The sequence below is a fragment of the Pleurodeles waltl genome, chromosome 10 (assembly GCF_031143425.1).
Source record: "Pleurodeles waltl isolate 20211129_DDA chromosome 10, aPleWal1.hap1.20221129, whole genome shotgun sequence".
Taxonomy (NCBI): domain Eukaryota; kingdom Metazoa; phylum Chordata; class Amphibia; order Caudata; family Salamandridae; genus Pleurodeles; species Pleurodeles waltl.
Window position 1 is genome coordinate 123,497,037 of NC_090449.1, and position 13,149 is coordinate 123,510,185.

Here is a 13,149-nt window from a genome sequence, read left to right on the forward strand (position 1 = left end):
GACAAAGGAATGTGAAACCCACAACTCTGTTCAGGTCTAGAACACATTCCCCTTTTCTCGGATGAAAACAATGATAAGCTGAATGAAACCACTGTATCTGTTGAAGTATAAAGACTTTGATTTTATAGAAGCTCATTATTTGTCTCTGTGATCCCCTAGGAACTGGTGACCAGATGTTGGTTGAAAATCCTTGCCTGACTGAGTTCATTGTTCAGGTGCAGAAGCTGGAGGACCCCGACCCCAATCTTCTCTCCTTCACTCTTCGATTGATGGGAATGTTTGCAGCCTCTGACAAGGGATTTCAACACTTTTTAGTATGTACATTACTTTAACTTTACACCACTACCTCTGTTAATCAAACCTTCCAGTATTGGGTGACATCAGTTTTAAAGTGTTAGAAAAATGTATTACAGATTAAGTGATGCTTGTAATGGCAAGCTGCTAAAATTACAGAATTTTCAAGAATAGACACCATCCGTCAGCTTTGCATGAATACATGCACAAAAATACTGATATGTTCCAAATGAATCAGGAGTGAACCTGGAGTCTGTTTGGTCCAGATGGGTAAAATGCATAAGTGTGCCTAGTATCTGAAATTCTGACCTATATATTTGCTTAACACATATGCAGATTTCTCCTGAAACATGGGTTACATTACTTTTACATAGTGAAATACAGTTAGTTACATGCATAATAAAAATAAGAATAACTGATTGAATAAATCTTTTATTGGATTATAAAATATAATCATAAAAGATAAAAACAGTGTATAAAACCACATCCATTATAAAAACACAATAAACACTACAGTCAAATAAATTACATCTGGTACTACTCAAGATAAAAAGGATAGAACATTTATATAACATAAGGTCCAACCGGCCCATAAGTTGGAAGGACATCAGGGCAGATTAAGAGGTCATGATTTAGTTCCAATACAGGGCACCATTCAGGAATGAAGAAACAGCCAGCATCACCGTGTGATCGGTAAACAACTATAAGTAATGAAACGCCGGACGATATTGTCAAATGCCTGGACTTTAAGGCCGAGAGTTGTGGTTAACAAATGGAGCTAGCGCTGAGAAGTATGTAACATAACAACATTTTCTGAAAATCTAAAATGTGGCTTGCCTTTTATAACGAACATTGGATTTACAGGTAAATGCCTACAAAAGTGATTCATCTAGACAAATCCATACATGCATTGGTAAGTAATATAAAGGTACTTCCCAAAATTGTTTGAACAGTTGTATTAACCTTTCTGGCTATTTAACAACTGATTGTACAATCCATATTTGTCTTTTTAAAATATCACTGTGTATCCAATAATACTTTATTTGAAATTTGGAAGCTCCTTCTTCGGCTATTCCCTGTAATTGTTCTTTTATTATAGAAACATCTTGACACCTCGAGTGACAGAGCACTGCTTAAATGCTGCTTGCAAAATGGAATGTGAGGGAAGTAGCATAACCATTTTGTATCATATTCAGTTTGTGTACTGGAAGTGAAATATTGGGTGGCATCAGTTTGAATTTTAGCTGCATGAATAACAAACGTGGGACACACCCATTTGCTACTTTTGGGTCTTGAAGAATATTGGATTATATTCACTGTGTGCTTGAATTTGTGCCAAATATTATTCCGGGGCTGAACCATTACAGTATGTATAATGAAACGTTTCCGTTATTGTAATTTTAATAGAAGGATATAAATAATATTTAAAACTACTTTTATTGCTTTATCATATACAACCAAGCAGAAATAGGCATAATAAGTGGCTAATTAACTGTCAGCAGTTCAAAGGCTGCATATCCCATTAGCCTCATTCCTTGTGTCTTCGTATTCCTTTTTATCAAGTGATACAGAAGCTTTCCCGCGTGGAGGAATCACTCTAGATCTCAGGAAATTGAATCATATGTATAGCCTTTTACATATGTGTACTGTGTTTTGAAATGGATAAATCAGACCAGAATTTCTTGGGGGTCTCGTTTAAAAAAAAAAAAAAAAAAAAAAAAAAACTAAATTAAAAAAAAATTGTTGTCTTCTTACTCCTACACTCCTTTTCCACAGCAATGCTCCAGCCAACTTGTTCAGCAATAGCAGCTCTATCCTAGAACCTATCAATGTCACTTTGGGCTACTATCGGTCCTTAACAAAAACAAATACACAATTGTGTTCAGTTTCATTAGACAATATTTTTAATAGCATCAGTTTTGTATTCATTGGTTCTAAAAACCCTCTTCAGGAAATCTCCCAACACATTCCCAGAAATGCCTGAGCTTCGTACATGACCATATTACGTGTAAAAAGTTACCCACCTGCCAGCATTCCAAGGCACAAAGGTCTGTGGCCAACCTTCTAATCTCAGCTAGAACTAAGAAGAGTAGACTCTGTGAAATACATTCCGTATGGCTCAGTCTAAACCCATCCCTGATTGCCACCACCACCACCACCACCAGGTATTAGCAGTCATTTTGCAGTGAGCCCAGGCCCCTCTGCCAGCGCTACTTCAAATAGTCAGGTTCACCTGGCCATTGTTAATTAGTGACTTCGACAATGAGGCAGTTGCTCACCTTTACAAAGCTTCTGTCAGTGCCTGGTCTTAGTCATAGAGCAGTCTGGGATCTGATCAGTGGCTACTTCATGGCACATTAATTCATTTCTAAACCATAAGCAGTCTAAAGACTTGTTTATCTGTTACGTCTTAATTTGTGCATTGTTGATCAAAAGACAGAAGTCTTGGTCTCGAGGCATTGCTCAACATGGACATACTCATCATCTCTCATTTGTAGAAAGTACAAGGCCTTTCAGGCTATTGCGCCACCACCATGAGGAGCATTTGTTTGTTTGTGTTTCTAACCTTGCTTAGTGGTTACATGCTGCCAAACTCTCACTAATGTTCAGGTGTTTTGAAGAAGCCAAGCCACAACCTTTCCAACATACAAGCCTTCCCTGTAGCTTCTGTCACTTAGTGTATGCCTTTGTACCTTAAGTGAAGATTCCTGCGGTGATTGGAATACCGACTCATTCTCCACCACCATTTGTAGTGCTGAGTGATATGTTCATACCCAAGGTAATCCAATGCCCTCCATCTTATATCCTCCTGGGCAATAAGTTGTTAGATGTGGGTGTCCTGTTTTACTTGTATTGACTGACTTTATTTTTAATGTTTCCTTTACAATAGGAAAGGGGAGTTTTGTTAAATCTTTTTGGTGCAACGCTTTTGACAAGTGATTCATGGGAAGATGCAACTGTGCGTAGTGGGTGGATTCGAGGTGTTCATAGTCTGGTACAGCACACACAAGCTTTAAAGTTCCTATGTGACATTGGTGAGTATTATGCTTTTCCTTTTTGAGATCTTAGGGTTCGGACTGCTACTGTTTTTTGGAGCCCACATCCCCAATTCCCTGTGGCTCTTGATTCTTTATTAGCCTAGAAGTTTATGGCAAGCACCCTGAACTCCTTGTTGCAATTTTGTCGTGAATGAGTGTCATCAGTTATTGGAATTTTCACGCACAAGTGAAAAGGCTGTGCAAATCATGATTCATATACATTTTCTATGGACAGCTACATTGTATCTGCTCAAGAAAACAGCATGCCACCTCGTTAGATAATACCTTGACACTTCTAGTGCAATGTGAGCTGTGCAAGGTATTTTTTTCAGCATAATTAAAGCTGCAGAGTTTTAATTACTATCCTAAAAGACAAAAGTTGTTCGAGTGGGAAGGGAAGTGCATTACAGAAAGTATGGGCCAGCACTGAGAATTCAACTCTTCCTTACCATTTTATCTAAACCTGGTAACAACACTTTTCAGATCAAAGAGGCTGACATAGGAAATACGGTATTCTTTTTTTCCTGAAAGAAGTCATGTCAGGTTTAGTAAAATACAAATCAGAACTGCAAGGAGATTTCAAATGAATCAGCTGTTAGGTGCGAGACAGTGAAGTTTGTTCTAGAGCTAGAATACAAGGTGATTTTTTCCTCAGCCCATGCACCAGTCCGACAGCTGCATTTTGGAGTTTCTTCACCATAATGGACTGTAAGAGCAAATAAAAGGTGTTCTCACAATCAAGTTGAGTTGAAGAAAGTGTTTGTGATTATGACATGGAAATCCCAACGGTTGAAAGGCTGTCTTAGTTAAAACAAGGAGACAAGAGAGCCAAATTAATTTAAAGTTATAACTTCAGCTTTTCATCTAATTTTAATCCAAGATTCATCACTGAGTTACCCAGAAAGAGAGCATGCCCTAACGCATTAGTCCAGACTGTGATATCCTAGAGGTTCTCAGTGCTAGTGACCAATAAGACCGCTTCCATATGAAAAGGAAGCTCTTACTCATTTGTTTGACTGCCAGTGTGCATTCTCAAAAACAAGATGCTGATGAATCTCTATCTTTATCCAGTCGGGTTGTTTGTGTGTCATTTGTGTGAACTGTAAGCCAAGTGAATGGACAATGCTAGCTAAACTCTGAACATGGAAATTTAACATGATTTTTGACAGGAAAGACCTCTGAGGGACAACTGATGAAAGTGTATATTTTTTGAAGTAAAACTAAAGTCAGAAGGAGCATAAACATCTAATCTTGCAGAGTTGGGTTAGGAGGCAGGTTGGTGCCGAGTCAGAATTGGTGGCATGTTGGGTACCCCTCACAGCTAATTTTCTCACTGTGGTACTAATTGCCATTCACAGTCACCAGCCTCCCATGAATTAATAGGTTTACTAATAGGCCAGTCAAACTATGTAATATATTAACATTTCAATAATATTTAGATATAAAAGTACTTGAAGCATAGCTCACCTGGTGCTCAGAAAGTTCAACTGAGCTTATCGAAGCATTTTAAAAAGCCTAATAACTAAGTAAACCTCTAAAAAGATAAAAGAAAAAATATTCTTCTCAGAAGGAGGGACAGGCTATAACCCTTTGTCAGTGATGTGGATGACAGGAGAACCCATGGGAAAACCAAACACACTTGTCCATTGTCCAAAGCATGGTGTTTCTTAATGCTTCTCGTTTGACAGCTCTCTTCCATATTTGTAGTTGAAATGTTATTTGTATGTTTTTACAAAATTAAATGTACAGGTCAGAAAGAAAACGTACTAGGCAATAAAATGCATTAATGTATAGAGCACCTTAGTTTTCTAACGCCCTTTTTATTTTCTGTTTTAAAAAATAAAAAGTGCAAAGGGACTGTTCCTATAAGCATAGAGCTTATCTCTTAAAGGGAACACTGAGCTGTTATATTAAGGGAACCAAAGGTTCTTCTCAATTCCGAATGCAACACAGTGACAGCTGGGCACAGATCCTTTGTATCCAATCCTGTGAGAATTATTCATGAGCACAAGACTCTGCCCTTCAGTTCTTAGTTAGTAGAATTTCATTTGAAATCATCTATTCTGTTACTTCAGGCATTTTATGCCGTTTAACGCTTACATGTTTTTGTTACATAGCTCTTGGATTTTGCTCCATTTTCCCATCATGATATACTAGTGGATAACCTCTTTTATTGTTAACAATGTGTGTAAAATGGGGCAGTGTGAGAATGTAACTGTTACACTACTGTTTGATCTCTCTTTGCTAATTTGTACTCTGTGAAAAAAGGTGGATTTCTCCATAGGTAGCAAGAAAATGATGAACAAATGTTAATGGTTGTTGCTGTGATGGACACCAAGCAATGGTTGCATATGTTTCCTGTAACCAGACTACAGGCTCTGTCTACACCATAGATGAGGGCCAGAGCAGGAAAGGTGCCATGGAGGCAATTGCTTCTACCCTAGTCCTTCTGGCATCCTCTCTGATACCTCAAGGAGGTAATTGATTTTGACGTAGAAGTAGCATCTCAAAGTTGGGAGACATCCAGGGCATCAATAATTAATTCCTAAAGAGGTTCATTACACTTGGTGAATGTCCTGAAGATAGTTTTTGACATCAGAATGGTTCTCAATCCTTCAAAAGGTTTTCAGTGTTAGTAGTAGATCTTGCAGTTCTCTGGAGTTTATGGATTCAGTCTATAAAAACGTATGTTTATGATCTGTGAAACTAGTAAAGGTATTTGCACAAAGGGTGGAAATACAGAAGCATAGCCCATCCAAGTTAGCGGGTCCATACAGAATGGGATGCCACAGAGTTCTGATGTAGCAGGTTGCTTTTGTAACTTTCCTGTAATACTTTAGAACATATGGACATGATTCTACATTGCTCATGCTGTCTTGTACTCTTGTAAGCTGTACCATTGGTGGGCCCCTTAGCAGAAGAGCTCACACTTGCATGACCACCCTGGCAAGGATCAGATCCTCCAGAGGTCAGCCCCTGCAAATACCAGAGCCAATAGAACCAGCAGAAGAAAAAAGGAATTTCGATGAAGGTGATTTTTGTATGATTCTTGCTCTGTCCCCTCCCTTCCATCACTCCCCAAGAAGCCGCTGCTTGATGCTGTTTTAAGATGCCCATGTAGCCATAGACCTCAATATTTTTATGTACTCTGATGTCTTCATGTAATATGGAGCTACTCATACAACATCTGAACTCGCTATTTAAGTTAACTGAAAGCACCAAAAACAGCACATATATCCTAAAAGTGGATATGACCAGATTGAAAAATTACATGAAAGCTCTGTCGACTAGGGTAAAAGAAGGCGAATCGCAGACCAGCAGAGCAGAAGACACATTTGAGAAAACCAGCAACTCACTGTCAAGTAAATTAACTTGAAGACACAAACAGGAGGGGCAACCTGAGAATATATGGTTTGCCAGAAACATTCTGAAAAAGGCTCCAATGCTTGTGTCCTATTCCTTGAATTATGGTTACCGGGAATCCTGGGTATCAGTTTTTGAGGAAGACTTAAAGATCGGAAGGGCATATAGAGTCCCCACAAGACCACTATTACATTCCAGACAACCCAGTCCTATGATTTTCAGACTTCTTTGTTTTCAACACTCGGAGACCACGCTGAATTGTACAAGGATAATCAAGACAGTAAACAGAAAGTGATCAAAGATTATGCAAAAGCAACGATTAACCATAGGAAAAGTTTTCTATCTTACAAGTCAAACCTAAATTCAATAAATATCACATACTCTTTTGTTGGACCATCCAAAATGAAAATAACTCATGGCGCCTATATTAAAGATCATCAACAGACGTAAATGGGCCTCTAATCTGAAATCTGAGCAAATGTTGACAGTCTAATGTACAGATACTAGGCCTATGACCTCACAAAATCTAGCCTTTTAATAACAACTTTTCCATGACCCGACCCCACACCTAACCAAAAACTAACCCTTGATACTAAATTGTTGAGTACTAACAAACTTCTAGAGGATTAACACCTCAAGTCTTATTCTTCTTCTCAGTGGACCTCCTCTCTGCTGAAAACTATGAAAAAAGATTAATTACACCAGAGACTGAAAATGAATAAACAGTGGATCATTTTAAGTCTAGTAAGGTTTCCCACAGTCCGCAGGGTAAGTAATTATACTACCCCACCCTCTGATTTACCTTATAATATATACCATTCCTCATGCACCCCGTTATGAAGATATACTCTACAGCTTGCAGGGTAAGTGCATATACTACTCCGCCCTTTTACTTACGTTACAATATACACCTTTACTCATGCACCCCCTTATCATAAAGATACACTCTACCCATAAATGCTAAACTAAAGTAACTCTAACTCCAAGGTAGAGAATCATCACACCCAATTATTTTTTTCAGACTACAAGTGTCATGCTCAAACTTATAACTTAATGCTTATATTTACAGATAAGAACTAGAAACTGTTTGTGTTCATTAATGTAATCTTAGCCGTGAGCTCAACAGGCTGGCTTTCTTGAGACCCCTAGTGTTTCCAGTTGCCTTTAAAGTAGAAATTGAGAAGGATGAGGGAGGCAGTGTTGGGGATTTTTCTTTAGGGTTAGGTTTATGTTCACATGTATGATTTCATTCTCCTATCTCCGTCTCTCTTTCTATCCTATCCCTCACCTCTACAGATCTCCCCCTTTCCATTTCCAATTTCCACTACCCTCATTTCTCCAGCCACTTATAACCTCCTATAGACGAGGGCCTTTGTCTTCTTTTTCTTTGCTCTTTAGTTATACACTCATGGGTGGTCAACTTTGAAAGTTGTAGGGCTTAAATAACTGCCTCCAATTGGACCTGCAAAAGATCAAAGCAGGTGAGTCTGTCTTCTTCCATCAGTATGCTGGGCATTCTCCCACGAAGAACAGTTTTAAGAAATTGTGACTTTTACAGGTCAATTTGTACATCAATTGTCTATATATTCTAAGATTCATAAGATGCACTTAGGAAATATTCTGAATACATCTTTGCTGTGCCAGACAACCAGTGTCTTTTGTAGTGGTTCGGGCACCCTCCCCAAATACATAACAAAACAGTGAAGTTCAGCACACTTTCTTGAGGGAATTCCAGAAATCTTGTGATGCAATTTCTGAAAGCATCTTATTATTCAAATTGCATCTAGCACCTTTCTTTGCCTCATTTTTGCAACCTACTTCTTTCAGGTATATTCTCAGCAGTATGTCATGACACCGAATCCATTGGGAAGGGAAAGTATGGAAAAATCTATAGTTGTAAAAGAATGACATGCTTATTTAGTTTTCCCCCTTCTTTATGTATTGTAGACAATGTTCCGTCTCCCATAAGGTCAGATCCTGCCTCTTTCACAATTACCATGAAATACTGATGTGAAATTTAATGTGACACATTTTTCAATTATGTGTAATCCAATACACAACCACATGAATCTTTAGGCTACAAGTTATCATAAATTAATGGTGAAGAGACCTTTTCAGATTTCCGATCTTTCTGACTTAGAGTAAGAAAATGAGCAATGCATCGTAAAATTGAAAGCTTTCACTTGTAATTTAGTCTTGCTTATTAATGATCAGTAAACAGAACATGTATTAAGTGAGCTATTTTACTTTTTTAGGAGCCGTGGAGATAATCTTTACCTTGCAAGGAGATCCCAGCTTGTTTGTGGCGTCTGCTGCCAATCAGCTTCTTGTTCACGTTTTGATCTCATCAATTCAATTAAACATACAGCAGCCCACAGCAGTGGAGTATTGTAATTGGCCAGAATGTGCTAAAGTTATTCTTTCATACCTAGAGAAGTCGCTTTGTTCCAAGTCTCCATCTCTGGTTACACAGTCATTGAAATCCTGGACTGCAGTGTTTCGAAGCTGCCATGAAATGTGTACTGAACTGTTTTGGTTACTAATAGCAGAGCCCTTAAGGTCTCTTCTGGAGGAAAAACCTGTATATGCTGAATCTGCATTGGTAGATCTTCTCCTAAGTATGGCAAGGTAAGGGCACTCATGATATTTCAAGGAATGGTGCGCCGGCAATACCAAGGTTGGCCAATTGCCATTATTTAGTAATATCACCTGTTATTTTTTTTCGGTTAGACTATACAATCTTTCTAAGTACCTATTGTTTCACTGTTCAGTGCAATGCTTCAGTTCCTTGGAAGGTGCCTTAGTACCTTTGGGTGCTGGTGTGCTGTCTAAAAATGTTAAATAAAAATAAAATATATTTATATAATGAATGTTTGACCATCAGAAAAATACATCAAGACGAAATACTTCAGATGCCCAGAATGACTGACTGGTTATGTTTATTTATATTGGTTGGTAAAAATACCTAACTCCGATTTTAAACTTGTATTTTACTAGACAATGTGGGGACGGGGATGTGTCATCCATTATTGAAATTCAATATTTAGATGTTAATGGAACGTCTTGTTGCCTCCTATCAGGCCAGTGTGCGCATATTCGCACCGTATATGTGTTTCCTCTCAGCCCATTCTCCATGTCATGTGTTTAGATAACATCACCACCTTCTTTGGCCATCAGTGTGCCACCTTCCAATAAGCTTAAATTTACTATTATGGTGCCATAACTTTCCTTTTTGCTGGTCAGAAATGTTCTCCCTCGTTTTCCCAGCTGTGCTTGGCTATCAAGAGGATTCCCACCCCCTTTACTGGAAGGGGCCTGGATCATTTGTGCCACTTTAGGATTACCTTTTGTTTTTTCAATGGGACTGTATTGTACTATTGTGGCTTTGCCTATGATTTGGAAGCCTAATAAACAATTCTGGCTGGCATATTGGGATCCCATTTCTGGTACAACAACAGTGCTCTAGGCAAATCATGATCCCAATCTTGCTTCTGCTGCTCAGCATGCTTCCCATCATTTCCAAATGTGTAGCAGAAAGCAGATTCCCGCTAGGCTGCCACAGGTGTTTTCTACATCCTTTTTCACCACAGTTCCTGAGGTCTTTAAGTATTTGAGTGTGGTTATGGTTGTACCCCCTTAGTCTACTTTTTCCCTCCTGGGTCTCTTCCTCACTGGCATCTCCCAAGGAGGTCTCCTCTAGAGTGATGGGTTTCCGTCACTGGCATCTCCCAAGGAGGTCCCCTCTAGAGTGATGGGTTTCCGTCCTTTGTCAATGGAAGGCTGCAGGTGACTCCTGCTGATTCTCAAGTGGGATAACGTACTGTTATGCCACTCCAACCCTTAAGTAGGACCACTGGTGGGTGCATAGTTACCTGCAATACTGTATCAGAGCATCACTCAATTCTCCTATGGCCCATTTGACTACCCTCAAGGGACTTATTTTAATAGAGTGAAATATATCATTCATACTGGAAATTCTTTAATGAGAGGAAAAGCTCACAAAGCTGTGGGATATGATGATTAGTTGTGGCCAAGACTTAGCTATATTGAGAGCACTAAGAAAACCGGTAAATCTGAGATCAAATGATAGTTTATTGTTTTAAATATCTAATTTATGGAGTATCTCTACAGTTCACAAGTATCGTTTTCCCAGCAATCATGTGCCATTAATCCTAATTTTGTTTCTGAGCTGGCTCAGACTTCCGCATCTAAATATAGACGTGTTTTAGGATTGTTTTGAATATCCTCTTTTGATGTGTGTTTGTTGACCTAACACATGCATGGATTGTGAACCCTATGGTAGTGTTCCTTCCTTAAGTATTTTGACTGATGGCACATTGTTTTGGTTTCAGTAATGTGGAGAGATGTGCTTTTTGCATTGGTCACTCATGCCCATTAATACAAAGTAACAAATAACAATCATCCTGGGACCGGTTTCAGGGTTTCACCCTTCATCAGCCAGGCTAGCTTGAATCCAGTGGCATAGTGAGCACGGGACCCACGTCTGGGCATACCCGGCGCACCTATGGCAGCAAAAGCAAGGCAAAACACAAATGATGGACGGAATGCGGAACCAATCAAACATTCACCCCCAGTCACAGATCTGGGTTTAATCCATTGTTCTTTTGCTCACGATGCCACCCCAGTTTAGACCCAGCCAAATGCAAATCAGTCTTGATCCCGTTCCTCATGGGAACAGTACAGCCCGAACTGCCAGGCCAGGTCCTCCCTGGACCGGAAACAAGCATCCTGGGACCGGTTTCAGGGTTTCACCCTTCATCAGCCAGGCTAGCTTGAATCCAGTGGCATAGTGAGCACTGATTTGCTCTACATTCCGTCCATCATCTGTTGTTTTTGCATTTGTCGCCCCAAATGGGAAGGGTATGCCCAGACGTGGGTCCCGTGCTTGCTATGCCACCAGATTCAAGCTAGCCTGGCTGATGAAGGGTGATACCCTGAAACCGGTCCCAAGATGCTTGTTTCTGGTCCAGGGAAGACCTGGCCTGGCAGTTCGGGCTGGACTGTTCCCATGGGGAACAGGGTCAAGACTGATTTGCATATGGCTGGGTCCAAACTGGAATGGCATGGCAAGCAAAAAAACTGATGGATTAAACCCAGATCTGTGACTGGGGTTGAATGTCTGATTTGCTCTACATTCCGTCCATCATCTGTTGTTTTTGCATTAATCCAAAGTAGGCAATGGGAGTTTGGTTGTATCGTTTGTTCAGTCCCAGGGCATTTCATAAACTACTCAAAGATGCATTTGCTGTAGGTGAAGGCCGATTTGGCAGAGAAAGAGTAATTGTTTAAAGGTAAAGATCAGTCATTTTGGCCATATCAATCTGTTCATGTGCCTATAAATCCTTGTGTAATAAGGAGACTAAAAGCCAGCATGACTTCCTTAGCTATTGCTATTACAATATCTCCATGGTTGAAATAACAGAAGCCAGTGTAAGGCCCCACTGGTAGCCATGCTGTCCAAGTGGTTCGACCTCGTAACTTGCCTGTTTCTTGTGTTCGGGTCTAAAAGAGCTCTTAACTGTGGGTTAATGATAAAGTGACTCTACATTCGGATGGTAACTTTGAGTGTTTCAGTGGCAAATATTCTAAAGTCCACATCTTCTTAAGGATGCACATTATGCATTAATTTACTAATGAACCTTGTCCTTATTTAACTGTTGAAAACATGCATCCTTAAGCTCTTCTATGTGCTTTTCTCCACAGATCACCTGTCTTCAGTAATCCTGCAAGCCCACTTTGGACTTTATTGACGAATGCCATGCAGAATTTTAGCCCCCTACAAACTGCTCCATTGGCTTTGGGAGTGCTCAAGCTACATAACTGGTAACTATTTTATTGCAGTAGTATGTTTTCAGCTGCATGAGCCCAACGATAAAAAGAAAAACACTGAAGGCGATAAATTTACCGTAGCACTTTAAAGCTTGGATATGTAAAAGATCTGTCAATTCTCGGCCTGGGAACAAATTTATAGATTATTGTGGGAGGCTATGGTCCTGTAGTCTTGTCATTCAAGCTGTTTTATTATACTGAATTGCAATAAATAGCTGATATGTCAGCTAACTAAGCTTGAGTCATCTGTTTTGGTAGGAGGCAAACTAATGCTGTAGATTCTGGGTTAGCCATAAAACCAAGGTAAACCTTTTCTGTGATCTTTACAGAATGTTCTTAATTCTCACTACCTCAGCTAAATTACTGGTCTCCAGAGCTTAATTTATCCTCGGGCAACTTTGGATGGGGATAGCCAGCTATCAGTGGTCTTCTGCACACATGCCAGGGAGACTGAGAACTGGGCACCTGGTATGCTCATTTGTGACTTTAGAGTGAGTGGCCTGCTAGGGTCTTGCTACATTAGACCATTTCTGAATCATCCAGTTCCCCGGCTGCTTGAGCGATAGCTGCTGATGAATGTAGAACTTTTCTTACAGGTAGAGAA

At 39.6% G+C, this 13,149-nt stretch overlaps 1 protein-coding gene across 3 annotated transcripts in view; it reads left to right on the top strand.

Moving 5' to 3' along the window:
- BRAT1 (BRCA1 associated ATM activator 1) overlaps window positions 1–13,149 on the top strand; it is a 172,207-nt gene that overhangs the window by 52,220 nt on the left and 106,838 nt on the right. For all 3 annotated transcript variants that reach the window (XM_069209953.1, XM_069209955.1, XM_069209954.1), the window contains exons 3-6: window positions 160–314; window positions 3,185–3,329; window positions 8,951–9,323; window positions 12,420–12,539. In XM_069209953.1, coding sequence (XP_069066054.1) covers window positions 160–314; window positions 3,185–3,329; window positions 8,951–9,323; window positions 12,420–12,539 — 793 coding nt within the window. The remainder of the gene's footprint in view (window positions 1–159; window positions 315–3,184; window positions 3,330–8,950; window positions 9,324–12,419; window positions 12,540–13,149) is intronic.